Source organism: Meriones unguiculatus, chromosome 17 (genome assembly GCF_030254825.1).
Source record: "Meriones unguiculatus strain TT.TT164.6M chromosome 17, Bangor_MerUng_6.1, whole genome shotgun sequence".
Taxonomy (NCBI): Eukaryota; Metazoa; Chordata; class Mammalia; order Rodentia; family Muridae; genus Meriones; species Meriones unguiculatus.
The window spans coordinates 96,002,803-96,022,031 of record NC_083364.1 but is presented as its reverse complement, the minus strand read 5'-3'; the positions used below and the strand labels follow the sequence as shown (position 1 = coordinate 96,022,031).

The following is a 19,229-nucleotide window of genomic DNA, read 5'->3' as shown; positions in this document are numbered from 1 at the left end:
CTTAAGCTTTGGTGGCAGCCTGCCCGTGAGGGCCAGACATTGTTCTTGGGGTGGTGTTAGTTTGACTCTTCCCCAGCCTGGAACCTGGGGGCTCCTCGTCCTGTCCTATGTCTGTGCTGGGCCTAGCTGGGATGGGTGTGGGTTGGCAGGCAGGCCCCAGAGCTGGCTTACTCAGCGGTCACCTCATCCAGTGTCCACCTCCCCAGTCCCTCCCCAATGTCCTTTAGGTATACATTTCCTAAATGAACAAGTACCAGGATTCTGAACACTAGCATCTCTCTTATACATTATTACACACATATGGAAAGTCAAACCTTGTGCAGCCTAGGATTATGAATATACACTTGGTAAGATTTCAACTTAAAACTAAAAGTCAGAATTTTAAAACATTACAGCAAAGTATCAAGTGCTCACAGATCCTTTTGAAACACGAAGATGTAACTATTGTACTGTTTTGGTTCTGGAGCTGGGTGTTGGACACAGGAGCTGGTGTCCCTCAGCAGCTGCTCTACCATAGAGCTCCATCCTTGGCGTCTACCAACAAGGCTGCTGGACTGTGCGGACTGTGCTGGACTGTGAGACGTCAGCTTAGTGGCTCGGCCAGGCTGAAAGTGAACTTCCCTGTTGGGGAGGTGCTGTGGCAGCCAGTGTCCGGTTTTTTTTTGTTTTGTTTCTCTTCCATGCTGGGTGATGGTGAGATGCGGCCTCTGGCTCGTGCTGTGCTCTGCCATGCTACTGCAGAATTTACCCACATTGTGGCCCTCAGGATAGGGGAGGAGAGAAAAGCGGGATCCACAGCTGCCTGGGCTGTTGCCGCCCAGAGTTCAGACACGCAGTGGCCTCAGTGTCTCGGCTCTGGGGGAGAAGGAACACTAGATTTGGGGGTGCATTAGCATCCTGCCATAGCCATCACCTCATTAACTTTCTAAGGCACTGCCTAGTAGACCAGACTGGCCTGAACTCACGGAGGTCCACCTGCCTCTGCTCTTGGTGGTCACAAAGCGGTCTAGCAGATCAAGACATTCAAATCAGTTAGTGACCAGTGAGACAAAGAGAGGTGTGGGGTCAAGCAGCCCACGGATCAGATACCCACGGGTGGAAGGACGGCAGTGTGGAGCGTAAGCTGTGCAGGCCCTCCCTGTGCGGCGTCGGCCTTCCCTGCCACCCGTGAGGACAGGACCGGTCACCGTGGCTCAGCGGACGGAAGGTTCCGGAAGCCAGCGTGCTCTCGCCCCGTTGTGCTGCTGTGGCATCCGTGCCGGCCCTAGCTATGCTGAGCAGCCATCTGCTGAGAAGCTGTGTTGTTACCTGTCTGTGTTTCTGTGGACCCTCATAAGGCGTTAGAGGGCGGTCGACTTGAGGATGACACAGCTTCACGTCTAGATGTGGGGTGCACGAGGACATGGCAGGGAAGGGTGATGGGGAGGGCGCACGGAAGCTGCCCGCTGCCAACTCAGCTCAGGGAGCGGAGTGATAAATGCCCAGTGTGGGCTCCTAGCCCATGGGACGGAGGCCCTTGCATTCAGGGTGGGGAAGCCCTCCTCAGTGGATGAGCCGAGGGGTTCCAGAGGTGACCAGGAAGAGTGACCTTTGTTCTTGGTTGTCCTGCGGAACACTCTTCTACCTTCTCCCCACGTCAGCACACAGGTCTCGTTCTGTCTGTCCTTAGCATGTCTTACAGGCTTATGATTCCTTATCACACAAGAGGTGTTAGGGGCTGGAGAGGTGGCCCAGCGCGTGAAGACTGCTGGCTATTCTTCCAGAGGACCCAGGCTTGAGTCTCAGCACGACCACCTTCTTAGCTTTAGTCCAGGGGGTCTGATGCCCTCCTCTGCTCTCTGAGGGCACCAGGCATGCACATGTACACAGACATGCTAGCAGGCAAAGCACCCATACACACTAAAACTTCTTCAGAAGATGAAATATATGGAGTTTAAGTGGTGAGCATGCTCTGCTCCTTCCTGTTGACAGAATGAATGGTTGTGGTTGGCAGTTTCAGCCATGTCCTGCTGCAGTGGTCCTCACTCCTAATGCTGCAGTGCAGACCCTTTAACACAGTCCCTCACGTTCTGGTGACCCCGACCATAACTTCGTTCTTTTTTCAGAGAATCCGAAGAGGCCATCTAATCCCATGAGCCTACAGTTACAGATGGTTGTGAGCCACCACGTGGGTGCTGGGAATTGAACTCAGGACCTCTGAAAGAGCAGCCAGTGCTCTTAGCTGCTGAGCTGCTGAGCCATCTCTCCAGCCCCACAAATTATTTCCTTGCTACTTTCCGACTGTGATTTGGCTACTGTTAAGAATCATGGCGTAACCATCTGCTCTGCAGGATATGTGAGTGTGTCACCCGAAGGGGTCTCAACCCACAGGCTGAGAACCACTGCAGTCCAGTCCAAAAGGCCACGTGTCCTTCACCTGGGGACTGAGGCTCTGCCCTGGGCTCTGGCAGGAGTGTGTGTCAGAGGCTGTGCACCAGAGGAGAGGGGCAGGGACGGGGTGGGGCGGGAGTCCCCAGACAAGGTGCAGCAGCACCTAAGGGCCTACCCCTAGTGACCTACAATTTGGTCCTACCTTCTTAAATTCCCACATCCCCTCAAAGTAGTGCCAGCAGCTAAGGACCAAGTGTGCAGGAAAGAGCATGGGGGACCGTTCCTGTCTGTACCTGTGTCTAACCCAGGTCCTAAGCCGGGATGGCAGCAGTGGAGAGCAAGCCCTGGGCCACAGACTCTCCCCCCCATGCTCTGTTTACCTCCCCTCCCCCTGTAATCAGGTACTAGAACCTTGGTTTCACTCTCTGTTCATGCTTTTGAGACATGATCTTGTTGTATAGCCGGGCTGGCCTTGCATTATGGGCAATCCTCCTGCATGAGCTTCCTCAGGGCTGGACTTGCAGGTGTACGCCCTGCTTTTATGTTTTGAGGCAGACTCTCGCCTCACAGCCCAGCAGGCTGGCCTCAGACTTCCATTTCTGCTGGATTCTTGCATCCACAGCCAGGTTCTGCTTATTAGAACTTGTAGCAGCCTGGCAGTGCGTTTCAGATGACCAGGAGGCAGGCATATAGCATACTACAGACAGCATAGTACTTATGTGGGCGCCCGGCCAGCTTGTTGCAGTTTCTGTTCCCCAGCTGCTTGCAGGGGCCTCACATGAGATGTGAACCTGGTGTCTCACTCTGCTTCTTGGACTGGAGTTTTAATCTGAGTTTTGTGGATAATTCTTGTATGCTGCCATAAATCATGACACCAGAGCTGAGGTGATTGGATAGACTCTGCATGTGGCTTGAGGGGAAGCTCCAGGCCTGTCTTGGCTTCCTCAGCTTTGATCTTTGGAGTCAGCCTTCTGTGTGGCTTCCCCTTTCTTCTCTGTCCCCTTTCCCCCTTTTTGCTACCCCTTTGTTTGCTTTAATTGTCTGGAAGGCGCCTCCCACCCCTGTGAAGCATGGCTTTCCTTTGATGGGGGCCCCTGCACTGCCGAGGGGGGGGGAGTGTCCTCCCTGGCCCACAGGCCTGTTCCAGGCAGAGGGATCCCCCGCAGGGCTGAGAGCCTTGGCGGGGCTGTGTGTGTTGTCCTGTGGCCCTTTGCTGTCCTCGCCCTCCCTTCCCTGTGTCCTCCGGCATCTCCTCCCTCTGAGTCCTGGGAGAATGTGGTCACTGGGCCTTTTACCGCAGCGCAGGTGCAGGTCAGCGCGAGCAGCTTGCTGGCCGAGCGCCAGGCCGTGTGCAGCGCAGCAGCGGCTTGATGCCGCCAGCCCCCGAGAGACGGCTAGATGCCCTTCCACAGGACTCAGGGCGGAGTCACAGCCCCACGGAGGGCAGCTCACAACCGCCTGCAGCTTCAGCTCCAGGGAGACCTGACGTCCTCTTCCGCTTTCTGAGGGCAGCAGTGTGCATTGCGTGTGTACATACACATCTACACACATAGACACACGCACACACATAAATAGATCTTTTAAAAGTTGCCGGGGAGTTCACACGTCCTAGGACGTACTGCAGCTCAGTTAAATGGCCCTGATACCTTCACAGCATTTTACAGTTATCAGCCCTGCTGACAGGAAGCCTCCTCACCCCAGAAAGGACTCCTCTCACCAGCGGTCCCTGTCTGCGCCCCTCACTGACTCTCACCTGCCTTCCGACTGTGGGTTTGCCTGTTTCAGATACGCTACCCGCATAGGCTCATGGATGTTTTTTATGGCAGCTTGACACAGGCTTGGAGAGGAGGGAACCTGCGGCCTGCGGGGCATTTTCTTAATCAGCGATGGGTGTGAAGGGGCCCGGCCCATTGTGTGTGGCCCCACCCTGCGCAGGTGGCCCTGGCTTCTGTGAGAGAGCGGGCTGAGCCTCTCATCGGCTCCTGCCTCCAGGTCCCTGTCCTGACTGCCTTCAGCGGCGTGGAGAGTAAGCTGAATCAACCCTCCCTCCCCACCTTGGTCTTATTGTCACAGCAATAGCCCTGCCGGAGACAGCACGTTTTCTGCTGTTGATGTTCCGCCCATGACCGTGCTGTAGTCACACTTCACAAACTTTAGCGGCTACTTCCTAGCTTCTTCATGGATGTGTATGGGTCACCTGTTCCAGGGTGGTTGGATTATTTTTGGTTTGGAAACAGCATAGGGTGCTGGGGGCACTTATGGTCCCTGTGCGTGCATGCTCCTGGCACTTCAGTTCTCTTCAGTGCATGCTCAAGTGGAAGAGCTCGCTCGCTTTGCGACCCTCGCATTCTTCCTAAAGATGCTGAGCTCTTTTGTATCTCTGCCTGAATTGTGTTCAAATTCCACTTTCTTTTTAAAAGTTTTACTTTATTCCACTTACTCTCTGTGTGTGTGAACTGGTGTTCTGTGTGTGTGTGTGTGGACTGGTGTGTGTGTGTGGACTGGTGTGCTGTGTGTGTGGACTGGTGTTCTGTGTGTGTGTGGACTGGTGTTCTGTGTGTGTGGACTGGTGTTCTGTGTGTGTGGACTGGTGTTCTGTGTGTGTGTGGACTGGTGTTCTGTGTGTGTGGACTGGTGTTCTGTGTGTGTGGACTGGTGTTCTGTGTGTGTGGACTGGTGTTCTGTGTGTGTGTGGACTGGTGTTCTGTGTGTGTGGACTGGTGTTCTGTGTGTGTGGACTGGTGTTCTGTGTGTGTGGACTGGTGTGTGTGTGTGTGTGGACTGGTGTGTGTGTGTGTGTGTGTGTGTGGACTGGTGTGCTGTGTGTGTGGACTGGTGTGCTGTGTGTGTGGACTGGTGTTCTGTGTGTGTGGACTGGTGTGCTGTGTGTGTGGACTGGTGTGCTGTGTGTGTGGACTGGTGTTCTGTGTGTGTGTGTGTGGACTGGTGTGTGTGTGGTGTTCTGTGTGTGTGGACTGGTGTGCTGTGTGTGTGTGTGTGTGTGGACTGGTGTGTGTGTGTGTGTGTGGACTGGTGTTCTGTGTGTGTGTGTGGACTGGTGTGCTGTGTGTGTGTGTGTGTGTGTGTGTGTGGACTGCTGTGTGTGTGTGTGGACTGGTGTGTGTGTGTGTGGACTGGTGTGTGTGTGTACTGGTGTTCTGTGTGTGTGTGGACTGGTGTTCTGTGTGTGTGGACTGGTGTGTGTGTGTGGACTGGTGTTCTGTGTGTGTGTGGACTGGTGTGTGTGTGTGGACTGGTGTGTGTGTGTGTGTGTGTGTGTGTGGACTGGTGTTCTGTGTGTGTGGACTGGTGTGTGTGTGTGGACTGGTGTGCTGTGTGTGTGTGTGGACTGGTGTGTGTGTGTGGACTGGTGTTCTGTGTGTGTGGACTGGTGTGTGTGTGTGTGTGTGTGTGTGTGGACTGGTGTGCTGTGTGTGTGTGGACTGGTGTGCTGTGTGTGTGTGTGGACTGGTGTGTGTGTGTGGACTGGTGTTCTGTGTGTGTGGACTGGTGTGCTGTGTGTGTGGACTGGTGTGTGTGTGTGTGTGGACTGGCGTGCTGTGTGTGTGTGTGTGGACTGGTGTGTGTGTGTGTGGACTGGTGTGCTGTGTGTGTGGACTGGTGTGTGTGTGTGTGGACTGGTGTGCTGTGTGTGTGTGTGGACTGGTGTGTGTGTGTGTGTGGACTGGTGTTCTCTATGTGTGTGTGTGGACTGGTGTGTGTGTGTGTGTGTGTGTGGACTGGTGTGTGTGTGTGGACTGGTGTTCTGTGTGTGTGGACTGGTGTGTGTGTGTGTGTGTGGACTGGTGTGCTGTGTGTGTGGACTGGTGTGTGTGTGTGTGTGTGTGGACTGGCGTGCTGTGTGTGTGTGTGTGGACTGGTGTGTGTGTGTGTGTGGACTGGTGTGCTGTGTGTGTGTGTGGACTGGTGTGTGTGTGTGTGTGGACTGGTGTTCTGTGTGTGTGGACTGGTTTTCTGTGTGTGTGTGGACTGGTGTTCTGTGTGTGTGGACTGGTGTGTGTGTGTGTGGACTGGTGTGCTGTGTGTGTGTGGACTGGTGTGTGTGTGTGTGGACTGGTGTTCTGTGTGTGTGGACTGGTGTGTGTGTGTGTGTGGACTGGTGTGCTGTGTGTGTGTGTGGACTGGTGTGTATGTGTGGACTGGTGTTCTGTGTGTGTGGACTGGTGTGTGTGTGTGTGTGTGTGTGTGTGTGTGGACTGGTGTGCTGTGTGTGTGTGTGGACTGGTGTGTGTGTGTGGACTGGTGTTCTGTGTGTGTGGACTGGTGTGTGTGTGTGTGTGTGGACTGGTGTGCTGTGTGTGTGGACTGGTGTGTGTGTGTGTGTGTGTGTGGACTGGTGTTCTCTATGTGTGTGTGTGGACTGGTGTGTGTGTGTGTGTGTGTGTGTGGACTGGTGTGTGTGTGTGGACTGGTGTTCTGTGTGTGTGTGTGTGGACTGGTGTGTGTGTGTGGACTGGTGTGTGTGTGTGGACTGGTGTGCTGTGTGTGTGTGTGTGTGGACTGGTGTGTGTGTGTGTGTGTGGACTGGTGTTCTGTGTGTGTGTGGACTGGTGTGTGTGTGTGGACTGGTGTGTGTGTGTGTGTGTGGACTGGTGTGCTGTGGGTGGGTGGACTGGTGTGCTGTGGAGCACAGACAGAAGTGAGAGAATGACCTGCAGCTGTTGGTTCTGTCTTCCGCCTTGTGCTGGGGTTTGAACTCCGGTTGTCAGGCCTGGTGGGAAGTGCCTTTACCCGCTGAGCCCTCTCGCTGGCCTGGAGTTATAATTTCCTGTCAGCCTCAGCACTTGCTAGCCTGCCAGTATCCTGATGCTAGCCAGCCCAGTGTGGAGAGGTGAAGCTTCATTGTGCTCTGTTTGTGTTCACTTTGTTTATTGGCCATTTGATACATTTTTTTGAGAAATAATGTATCCAGATTCCACTCTCTCCACCTTAAGAGCACATTGCTTACTTTCTCGCTGTTGAATTGAGGAGATTGTTGTGAGACTGGCAGGTATCTCCCCCAGTCTTCCCGTGTTGTCCTTTGACGTACAAGAAATCCTGGTGCTCTCCAGTGTGTCTTTTTCTTATTTCGCCTGTACTTGAGGGTCGCATCCGAGACCCGGATGCTGGGTCCCGGCAGGTGGCTCGGTTTTCTGCTGAGGGCTTCCACTCCCACCTCTCCAGTTGAGGTCCTGAGCCAGGTGGGGCGATGGTGTGAGGGAAGGAGCCATCCCCTTTCTTTCATGTTTGGATTTCTGGTTATTCCCGCAGTGTATTCGTGGGTTTCCAGCAGGAAATTTAATTTGTTCTAGAATCTGGTCCCCTGAACTTTAAGATTGGAATTGAGGATTCTATAGCGTCGAGTTGTGAGCTCTGGGGCAGTGCGCCCTTGAGACCTCAAGGGCAGGAGAGGCAGCATCTCACAGACTATCACGCGCACTGATCGAGGACTTTAGCCTAAGCTCTACTTTGCTTTTTATTATGAAAGGTTGGTTGTCATTACTTAGGGAAGTATGTGTGTATCAGACCGGAAGAGGGAGCTGGGTGGGCAGAAGCAGCAGGAAGTGCTCACGGATACTGAGCATCTGTCCAGCTCCCGTGGCACACAGCATGGCATTGCGCTCAGTTTTCCTCCTATACAGATAGGGTGATGAGCGGCGCCAAGAGCCAGGGAGCAGCCGTGAGTGGAGCTTGAGTCTGATGCTGCAGCCCCGCTTCCTGCTCAGCTCCCTGCTCCCCCGGACTCCTGGGAGATTGTGCCTTTGGTACAAAGCCGCGAGGCTTAAAAGCCTTTTCTTCTGCTCGTGTGCCCGTCGCCCTCTGGTGGTAGGATTGGGAACTGTCTGCGCCGGAGTCTGGATCTGTGTTTGGCAGCTTGGTTTCCTGGAGTGCATCCCTGGGGCAGCAGAGGGTCTGGTGTGCCTCCCGGGGAGCTTTGCAGCCGGCCCCCCTGCCCGTGGAGATAGCCGGTGGGCAGGTTTCCTTTACACTAGCGGGGCGCTCCGGACACTTCTGTCCTGTGCCTGTCACAAAAGGGCAGTTAGGGTAGCCCGTGTCTGGAGATGGCGCCTTTCACCTTTAGAGCCCTGAAGCATTGCTTTCCTTTATTTACTGGTGAGTTATATTTATTCTTATCCTGCTATTGTTTTTTAAACTTAATTTTAAGTGTGTGGGAGTTTTGCTTGCATGTTGTCTGTGCATGGGTGTGGTGCCCACGGAGGTCAGCAGAGGGCGTTAGAGTCCCTGGAACTGGAGCTGTGTGAGCTGCCACGAGGGTGCGGGCACTAACTAGGTCCTTTGGAGAAGCATCAGTGAGGCTAACCTTGGAGCCGACTCTCCTGTCCTCTGTTTTGACTTTTGAGCAAGGGTCTCACTACGTGGCTTCTGTTGGCTTTGAACTTGAGGTCCTCAGGCTTAGTCTTGTTGCTGCTGGCGTGAGAGGCGTGCATCCCCAGCAGGCGCAAGTCCAGGGACACTGAACCACAGAGCTCTGGTTAGTGCTTTGTAACCAGTCACTCTTGTTAGGTCAGAATGAGAACATCTCAGCCCAAGCACCTTGCTCCTGACCAAAGGCAATGTCTAGTCACCTGCTGGATACCGTCTGTGCCTGTACCTGTGACCTCTGACCTGTGACCTGCTACATACCGTCTGTGACTGTAACTAGAGGATCCCAGGGTTAAGTATTGGGAAGGTTTCAGCTTCTCTTTCTCCCTCACCTGCTCTCTCTCTCAGGTTGTAAAATGGTCGGACTGCTGTTTGCCGTTAGCTTGCCGGCCTGGTGATCCCTTCCAGTTAATGGCTAAAGCGAGCGTGGATGACTTCAGCAAGCTCGGGCTGGCATTCATGGAGGACAGACTGCAGATGGAGAACGGACTGGTAGCCCAGAAGATCGTCTGTAAGTAACTCTAGGAAAGTTCCCAGGGCTGTCTCGGAGAGTAATCGGCGGGCGGGGGTGACTTTGCCGGGTCTTAGGTAAAAGGCACCTTCAGTGTCAGCCCGCAGGTGTGCTCTCACCGCGGTGGATACAGTTAGTACACTCGGGGACTGAGGTGGAGGGGGTGCACTTTGCTCTGTTGGGTGGCCGAGCCAGTGTTGACTAATGACCTTTCCCACTGTGCTCCAGCAGTTCACTTACAGGACCCTGCTCTGAGGGAACTCAGCAAGGCCTCCGGCGAGCAAGTGCAAGCTTCGCCCCTGAACCCAGCACCTTCCCTCGGGGGTATCATGGAGCAGGCTGGCCAAGGTGACTGGAAGGCCACCGGAGAAGGCTCTTCCCCGCTGAAGACAGGCTGTGGCTCGGGGAGAGAGCCTGCCTCCGATGGGGACCCAGGACCGGGCTGCGCCGAGCGACACCAGCTGCACCTCTCCAGCTGCCACGAGTGCTTGGAACTGGAGAGCAGCACCATCGAGTCCGTGAGGTGTGCCTCCGCGGAGGGCACTCCGGAGCTTCCCGAGGGCCGAGGCGGTGGCTCGGAGGCTGCTGCGGAGGAGCCGGGCCCTGAGCGGAAGGGGCGGAGGGGCAACGTCTCCGGAAAGGCGCCCAACATCCTGCTCTATGTGGGCTCCGGGTCCGAGGAGGCCCTGGGCCGGCTGCAGCAGGTTCGCGCCGTCCTGGAGGACTGCGTGGACACTGACAGCTACACCCTCTACCACCTGCGGGAGGACAGCGCTCTCAGGGACCCCTGGCCCGACAACTGCCTGCTGCTGGTCGTTGCCAGCCGGGAACCTGTCCCCAAAGACGTACAGCAGAGGTTCCTGGCCTACCTTTCTCAGGGGGGGAAGGTGTTGGGCCTGTCTTCCTCCTTCACGGTCGGTGGCTTTCGGGTGACAAGTAGGGACACGCTGCAGAGCACAGCCCAGAACTTGGTTTTCTCAAAGGCCGATGGGAATGAGGTTCGGCTCAGTGTCCTGAGCAGCGGCCATGTTTATGAGGAAGGCTTGAGCCCGGGCCGGGTCCAGGGCCACCTGGAGAACGAGGACAAGGACAAGGCCATCGTGCACGTGCCTTTTGGAACCCGAGGAGGGGAAGCCATTCTCTGTCAGGTACTGGCCGTGGTGCTGGTACCATGCTTTTTGGGTGTATTTGGGTGTGCTCGTGAGGGAGTCCCAAGAGCGGCTGGAGCAGTAGCCCAGTGGTAAAGTGCTGGCCGTGCGAGTGGGATTCCCCACAACCGGTGTGAGAAGAGCAGGCGTGGTGGTGTGTGTCTGCAACCCCGGTGCTGGGGTGTGTGGAGCATGTGGTGCTGGGGTGTGTGGAGCATGTGGTGCTGGGGTGTGTGGAGCGTGTGGTGGTCTGTGTCTGCAACCCCTGTGCTGGGGTGGGGGTGGGGAGCTCGTGGTGGTGCTGGCGGGGGTGGGGGGAGCTCGTGGTGGTGCTGGCGGGGGTGGGGGGAGCTCGTGGTGGTGCTGGCGGGGGGTGGGGGGAGCCCACTGTAGTCCCTGGGGTGGGGGGAGCCCGCTGTAGTCCCTGGGGCTTGCTGCACAGCAGTGGCCCGTGCTCGGTCAGTTCCTGGCTGGGGAGAGGCCCCGCCTGGAACACCACGGTGGGCAGCACTGAGGGATGGCAGCAGAGACGGTCCGTGGCCTTGACAGGAATGGCTAGTTCTTAGTTGCGCTCTGGGCTTCGCATCTGCTGGCGCCTTGTGAAGGCTAAGTTGAGGGCTTTTGTGAATACCTCGATAGTCAAATTGCATGTGATTGATGAGCCGAGGCAGGAGGTGGCAAGGTTCGCTAACCCTTTAGCTTGACCAAGGATCAGGCAGAAAAGCCTTTCTTGTTTTAATCTCCCTAAAACATGTTAACTTATTTTCTTGCCTCAAAGCACGCCCTGGAAACGTCATCCAGCCCTTGTTCAAAGGCAGAGGGTAATGATTTCAAAGCAGCACCTGCCACGTTCAGTGACACTCTTGGTCGTGCGCGTATTTGGTGTTGGACAGATCTTCACAGCGTCTCTTCTTCTTTGCCGATGTGTTATGTTTACACCTAAGTGCGTAGGTCTGAAGTGCTGGCTCAGCAGTTAAGAGCACTGGCTGCTCTTCTGGAGGTCCTGGGTTTGATTCCCAGCGCCTGCGTAGCGGCTCACGGTGTCTGAGACTGCATTTCCAGGGGATCAGCCTTGTCTTCTGGTCTCTGCAGGCACAGCATGCACACGCACACACACAGCACGCAAATAACCCGTACGGACATCCCAGATCTCTGTCCGTCTCTGCGGGATGCATGTACCGTGGTTCCTGTGTGGGGCCAGAGGCCAGCTGTGGGCACGCCCTTGCTTCCTACCTTGAGGACAGTCTCTGGTTCACTGCTGCACATCCCTGGCTCCCTGGGCAGCGGCCACCGGGACACTCTGTGTCACCTCCCTCTGTGGCAGCACAGGCATTGGATGTGCGCTGAGGCCGCCCTCCACAGGCTCTGGGAACTCGGGCCTGCCTGCTTACACAGCCAGCTCTTAGCCCCAGCTCTTTCCCCCTCTTGTTTCTTTGTGCTAAAGCCCCGTGTTTGTTAAGTTGATGGCCAGGCAGAGATTCTCAGAATGCAGAAGTCTGGACACCAGGACAGATGTTCACACGCAGAGCCAGCGGCTTCCTGTGAGGCTGCGGACCACATGGGTGGTTTCAGAGGCCCCAATAAACGTTCCTCTTATCTTTCCCTCTGCAAATGTGGTCACCATAGCAACCATGCATTCTCAAAAAATTCTCTTGAAAACCCCGCTTCCTGGAGCCATATTTCAGTTTTGAAGAATTTTTTTTTCCACTTCTGTGCACAGACTTGTACTAGGAAATTGATTCGGCACGTTGCAACCCACTTCTCCAAGTTCCATGACCCAGCTGCCTGCTGCACCGTTTAAATTGACCCCAATGCTATCATAAAATGTGATACTGCAGTATGTTGCCCTAGGAAGAAAAAAAAGGCAATATGATACAGGTTCACAAATCAGAGTCGGAGGGTTAGACTGTCATCTCTGGTTCTAAGTGACTTCCAGGCTCCTGTGTGGCAGGGTCACCGCGTCCTCCAGCCTCCGCCACCACACCGCCCTGCTGAAACCGGCTGATAGAAGACTGCAGGCTGCCTGGTTTCCTGTCTCCATTCAGTTCATAGCCTTCATCTTTGTAGGAAATCTAGTAATGATGTAACCCAGTAAGAGAAGGGAAGCACCTCTAGGCAGGATACAAGTGCCCGCCAGGCGGGACACCCTGCTCGCCTGCCTTCGCCTTCACAGTGACAAGAAAGAGAGGAGCAGAATTACTGCTGGCATTTGATTAGCAAATGGATTTGGGCATGAAGTTGCCTAAATGCAGCCGAAAAATGAAATTGAGAAAGTTTCCTTTGCCGGCTTAGCTCAGGGAAGGCGCTTCACAGCAGAGCTTTTCTGTTTTTGACGCGTTGGGCTAGATCAGTCTTCACGGTGAGGTGCGGTCACGTAAACTGTAGGCATTTAGCAGCATCCCTGGTCTCAGTGTGTGCCAGCCACCCCTCTACGTCTGTTGCCAGGGACATTTTCCTCTGCCTTTCAGTCCAGCTGAGAAGACTTCTGCTTAGTGGGGCCAGCCCATGGAGCTAGGCCCGTCATCAGCAGCCAGCGGATGGTCTGAGGCGTGTCAGGATTACAGAGGAGCAGGACGCAGGGCAGCATGCCTGCCCAGCTCTTGTCCAGGCTGAGTGGCTTTCCCAGGGGCCTGTGCTTGGTCGATGGTGAAAGTCACGACCGGGAAAGTCCGGTGGCATCCAGGGTCCCACCATGTCTCTGAGCCGGGAAGCCATTATTTTAGGTGGCCCGTTCTAAGTTCATTTTTTTGTTTGTTTGTTTGTTTCTTTTTTTCTTTTATGGCATTTATTTACCTTTGTGTCTTTTGACGTGATTTTTCCGGATGGTCAAGTTCACAGTTGGTGGGACATTGATAAGAAGGGAAGTGAGTTCAGGTTCTCGTCAGGCCTGGCCTAGAGACCTCTCCCTGGGGCCCGCTGCTCACTGCTCTGCCTGTCCCCAGGTGCATCTGGAGCTCCCACCCAGTGCTGCTGTGGTGCACACCCGAGAAGACTTCGATGTGCTCAAATCCAGCAACGAGAGAAGACACGACGTCCTTAGAGACATCCTGACCACCCTCGGCCTGGGCTGCGATGCACGGCAGGTCCCGGCCCTAACACCGCTGCGCTTGCTGCTGGCCACTGAGGTGGGTGGGCTCAGCCGGGTGCGTCTGCCCCAAGCCCTGGCCCGAGTGTTCCCGTCACCACCACTGTCAGCGTGATTGCTCTTTTCACTTTAGGGCTGGAAACCATGTTAATGGAGTGCCAGTATCTTTAATGTTTTATTCGTGTGTGTGTGTGTGTGTGTGTGTGTGTGAAGTAGAGGTGACTGTGACTGTGGAGTTAGGGGTGTAAAGTCTGAAGTTTGTGGTTTTTATAGGGACGTGCAGCTCTGTCTGTGCCAGAAGTGCATGGCTGCATCTCCATGTGTGTGGTTCTGTGTCTGAGGATGCAACCGAGTGTAGATTAGACGCCTGACAAAATAAAGACCCAGTGCTGGGCCAGGAGATGGCAGTTGGCGAAGAGCAGGTGTGAGGCCCGGAGAAGAGTGTGAAGCGGGCTGCAGTAGTGTGCTCCTGATGGGAGGCAGACACGGGAGGATCCTGGACGCTCCAGGCCACCAGCCTGGCCTGCCTGGTGCTAGAGGAAGAGGCCCTGTCTCTTAATAAGGGAGAAGGAGAGCGAAGATTGGCTGCCAAGGTTGTCCTGACATGTGCTGCAGCACATGCTCTCCCTTCTTGCCTGAACATGCACAGACACATACATGCATAATGTCACACACGCACACGTACATACATCACACACACACACACACAGCTAAAAGCAATCATGTCTCTGCTGAACATGCACAGACTGGTTTTCCCATCACTGACAGTACAGAGGACAGTAGAGCAACTATTCACATTTGCAATGTATTAGGTGTTTCTTCTGAAGAGTGTGTGCTTAGGCTGTGCTGCTCTGCATATGGCTTCCGGTGCGGGAGGGAGGGGAGCAGGAAACAGCCCCCTGTGCGTGCTGAAGGGTCCCTGTTTCAGGGTCTGTAAGCAGTTGGGATGAAAACCAGTTATTTTGATCTGTGTTTTTCTCAGCAACTTTGGGTGGGAAAATCACAACTTCTGTTTGTGCTGATGTCTGCTCTCTTGTGCCAAGTAGGCTTTGGCTTTCATGTTTGTCATTCCCATAGGAGAGGAAAATGGAAATGCTGGAAGTGTGTTTGGGAGTCCACTAGCGTTTGCTGCTGTCTGGGGGGGACCTGGCTTTGGGCAGGCTGGGGGGGGGACCTGGCTTTGGGCAGGCTGGGGGGGGAGACCTGGCTTTGGGCAGGCTGGGGGGGGAGACCTGGCTTTGGGCAGGCTGGGGGGGGGACCTGGCTTTGGGCAGGCTGGGGGGGGAGACCTGGCTTTGGGCAGGCTGGGGGGGGGGACCTGGCTTTGGGCAGGCTGGGGGGGACCTGGCGTTGGGCAGGCTGGGGGGGACCTGGCGTTGGGCAGGCTGGGGGGACCTGGCGTTGGGCAGGCTGGGGGGACCTGGCGTTGGGCAGGCTGGGGGGACCTGGCGTTGGGCAGGCTGGGGGGGACCTGGCGTTGGGCAGGCTGGGGGGGGGGGACCTGGCGTTGGGCAGGCTGGGGGGGACCTGGCGTTGGGCAGGCTGGGGGGGACCTGGCGTTGGGCAGGCTGGGGGGGACCTGGCGTTGGGCAGGCTGGGGGGACCTGGCGTTGGGCAGGCTGGGGGGGGGGACCTGGCGTTGGGCAGGCTGGGGGGGGACCTGGCGTTGGGCAGGCTGGGGGGGGCCTGGCGTTGGGCAGGCTGGGGGGGGCCTGGCGTTGGGCAGGCTGGGGGGGGGGCCTGGCGTTGGGCAGGCTGGGGGGGGGCCTGGCGTTGGGCAGGCTGGGGGGGGGCCTGGCGTTGGGCAGGCTGGGGGGGGACCTGGCGTTGGGCAGGCTGGGGGGACCTGGCGTTGGGCAGGCTGGGGGGGGGGACCTGGCGTTGGGCAGGCTGGGGGGGACCTGGCGTTGGGCAGGCTGCCAGATTCTCCAGGTGTGTTCTTACTAATCCCTTCACAGTGACATGCTGTCAGCGTCTCGGCCCTGTGACAGATGATCTTGTGGAACCCTTTCTCTTGTCAGCCAGTAAGGGCCAGCCGGTGGGGTTAGTGCTTTTAACACATAGCAGAGCCACGGCGGTCCGGGGACGCCACGCACAGCCCACCTGCCCCACCTGGAAAGAGAGAAGCAGCCTTCACACCTGTGTTGTGCAAGGGCGATGCTGGCTGTCAGGCCGGCCGCTGTCTCTGGGCAAGCAAGGCCAGGGCTTTGCCTTGCGTGCCTGTGCCGTCCTGGCTCAGAGAGACAGACACAGATCCCAGATGACCGTGTGATGGCTGGGGGAGACGTGGGAAGTGTGTCAGAACGCTGTGTGGCTTCCACAATAATGCGATGAGGCTGCTGAGAGGTTGAATGGTTAAAAAACAGATGTGCTGAACAAGCACCAGGTACCAAGTCAATTTATTAAAAAAAAAATTAACACCAACTCAGGGTGATCTTTTCTTTTTAAAAGCATTCTTTTGTTTCATTTTCATTACTAACCAGCTGTTTTCTGACACAAGTTCTCACTAGCCCATCCTGGCCTGGAACATACTATGTGACAGAGGCCACCCTTAAGCCTACAGTGACCCCCTGCCTCAGAGGCATCTGGAGTGCTGGGATTACAGAGTGAGCCACCAGGCCCAGCCCTGCAGGTCACACTGTTTCTGATGCACGTGACTGGGCAGTAGCCATATAACTTCTGTTTGTGCCTTCGTCTGAGGAATTCAAACTCCCAAGTTACTTATCATTGTTTATTATTATTATTATTATATGTGCATTAGTGTTTTGCCTGTATGTGTATCTGTGTGAGGGTGTTGAGTCCCTTGGAGCTGGCATTATAGACAGTTGTGGGTACTGGGTATTGAACCTGGGTCCCCTGGACGAACAGCTAGTGTTTTTAACCACTGAGCCATCTCTCCAGCCCACTTATCACTGTTTTATGTTATGACGTATAAAATGCCAAGTCCAGGCAGTCCTTAGAGCTTTGGGCTTGTCCCTGTGGAATGTCTCCAGGTGCTCCTGACGTCCTGAGCATCGAGAGTTGCCCTTGGCCTGCTTGCGGGTCGTAGGCCTTTGACTTTGGCAGAGAAATGAAGAGGACAGGCGGCCTCGGGTTATTTTCCGTAAACGATTGTCAGGAACCCTTTGCTGTTTGAGGTTTTGTGTTGGAGGAACATGGAGGAGAGATTGCTATTTTGGTCTTTCAGTTCCTGGAGAGAGTGCCGCACACAAGCGCTAGGACCGGGGTGGCCCCGGCCGCACCCACACAGAGAGCCTGCCTGTGGTTGTAGCCTGTGGAGGGGCGGAGACGGGCCTCCCCGGGCAGGCTGACAGCTGGGCCCCCAGGTTGTCCGGCTCTGGGCTCAGCAAGACACCCTGCCTCAGTAAATAAAGTGGGGAACAAATGAGGAGGCTCTCAGTCAGCCTCTGGCCTCTGCCCGTGCGCACACACACACGTGTGTACTCACTTGCTCACACACACAGTGAACTCAGCTCTTTAAAATATCCCATAGCAGCCATGGCAATGGGGGTATTTTCCTACTGGTATGTGTTTTCCTATTGAGTAATTGACTAGAGAAATATTAATTACCCACTCAGAAATCATAGGGATGACGTTCCTGCAAAAGGTGAAAGCCACTGTTTGTCTGTGCAGTGTGTAAGACTCCCACACTGAGGACTGAGGACCTGGTTACATATAGCCGTGGAAAGAACGGTATTCAGAAACTGCCCCTGCACACTCTGGGTCCCGGGCTCGTCTCCCTGACACACTCAGGCTTCCCGACGTGGGCTCTGAGGCCTGCCTCTGCCCCTGGTTACTTGATTCTGGCCAAGTTCTGAATGTTGAGAGTGCAGGGGCGTGAACGCGTGTGCCTGGGTGTGGTGTGTCTCCATTGCTTGATGTTCCTCAGACGCTCTGGAGTGCCCTGAACATGCTACAGAGGTTGAGGTCACAGGTGAGGGTTTTCTTTTCTAGTGTTGACCAAGTGCCGCGTTTTCTGGGAGCAGGAAGTTCTCCAGACAGTTGTAGTAAGAGCAGGTTTGAAAATGGCGACAGGAGGAGATGCTTTTGGGGGCGGCCAGCAGCTTCCTCTTGCCCTGGCCTGAGTCGGAGGCTGAGGCCTTTTCTAGTCCCTGTGCAACTGGCCACACAAACCGGCGAGGCCGAGGTGGGCTTGGCTGTTTTGTTCTCCTTCCTGCGTCTCTGCACAGGGCGCATTGACTTCTTGGACGAGAGGCGCAGGAGGAGGCTCTTGTCGTCTGTCTGCCGTTCTGTTGGACCTGCCTGCCCCGGAGGCGAGCAGTTTGTGCAGACTTCCCCTCGCTGCTTTGTGGAAAGAACACTGCTGTGAGAGTCCACACTTTGGCCACACGGTGTCACTGCTGGGCTGGGCTGCCCGTGCCTCAGGACCCCCTAACTGGCAAATGGTTCAGAAATTTAAGTTATTCTCTCTGCATCACTGCCACAGTCTGATTTTTTGATGTTTTCTGTTACATCGGTGGCACTTTCTTTTGGGTCTGCAGAAATTATTTCAGCGCCACAGTTCATAAAATTCATCCGTTCATTCAACATTTGTTCAGTAGTAAGTCCTGCTCCAGGACAGGACGTGAAAGAACAAAATAAATAGAGAAATTATCTAAATGCCTCGACTGCGCGGCAGCTGTGTTTACCCAGTGTGGGGCCTGACGCTGCTCCTGACGGCAAGAAGCGCGGAAGATTTATGACTCCCCCGCCCCCAGGGCTCTGTCACCAGAAGGGAAGAGACACAGAAAGAACTGTGGACCCGGTGTTCCTGAGGGGCATGCGCCGAGAACCGAGCCCCGTGATGTGGGCCTTGCCCCCAAACCACCACAGGGTTCTGGGAGTGTGATGGGGTGTCAGGCTCCGGGCCTGGCTGGCCTTCCTCGCTGAGCAGGCTCTTCACGCTCAACAGCCCTCCCCGGGGGGCGGGGTGCAGGCCTCAGTGAGGCCGGTGTGCTGAGAACACCAGCCCTGCCTACCCTGCAGCCACTCGCCCAGATCCGCGGAAATGGCGGCAAGAGTTGGGGTGCATCGACATACTTGGACAGGGACACGCGTGCACACACGCACGTATACACACATACACTTACACACACGCATACATATGTGCGCATGTCCACATACACAATCAGGTAGTTTTAATGACGCCTTGATGTTTGCTTTACTTTTCCTGGTTGCCTATCTGAATGTCTGTTACTTTTACAATGAGCCAAACCATGTCTTAGTAATAGCTAAAGGGTTAAACTGGTGCGTGTAGTTGGGCCTTGGGAGCACCCTGCTGCTGTGCTTCCAGCCGGAGTGTTTGGGATCTTCCATAGACACTGACACTTGGTTAAAGTCTGACATCAGGCTTCAACCTATGGGTCGAGACCCCTTTGAAGCTGAACAACTTTTTTTTTTAGTTCTTTAAGACAGGGTTTCTTTGTGTAGCCCTGGCTGTCCCGGACTCACTCTGTAGACCAGGCTGGCCTCGAACTCACAGAGATCCGCCTGCCTCTGCCTCTGCTGGGGTCCCAGGCATTTGTTACCACGCTGAACAGCCCTTTCACAGGGTCGCATATCATATGTCCTCATATTGGATATGTACTTTATGATTCTTCACCACAGAATTGGAGTTGGGAAGTAGCAACGACATGACTTTATGGTCGGGTCGGCGCAGCACGGGAGCTGTGTTACAGGGCCGTGGCGCGAGGAGGGTTGAGAGCCGCTGGTTTAGAGGGTGCAGCCTTGC

The 19,229-nt window shown here is 55.4% G+C and overlaps 1 protein-coding gene across 7 annotated transcripts in view; it reads left to right on the top strand.

The window, feature by feature from the left end:
• The window catches only part of Hlcs (holocarboxylase synthetase), a 159,072-nt gene that overhangs the window by 25,960 nt on the left and 113,883 nt on the right, over positions 1–19,229 (top strand). For 5 of the 7 annotated variants that reach the window (XM_060370778.1, XM_021657166.2, XM_060370779.1 and 2 more), the window contains 3 exons: positions 9,103–9,265; positions 9,494–10,413; positions 13,356–13,538. In XM_060370778.1, coding sequence (XP_060226761.1) covers positions 9,166–9,265; positions 9,494–10,413; positions 13,356–13,538 — 1,203 coding nt within the window. In that variant the 5' untranslated portion in view covers positions 9,103–9,165. Of the gene's footprint in view, positions 1–8,032; positions 8,485–9,102; positions 9,266–9,493; positions 10,414–13,355; positions 13,539–19,229 lie in introns of those variants that run through there. The other 2 variants (XM_060370780.1, XM_060370777.1) reach the window with 2 other exon arrangements.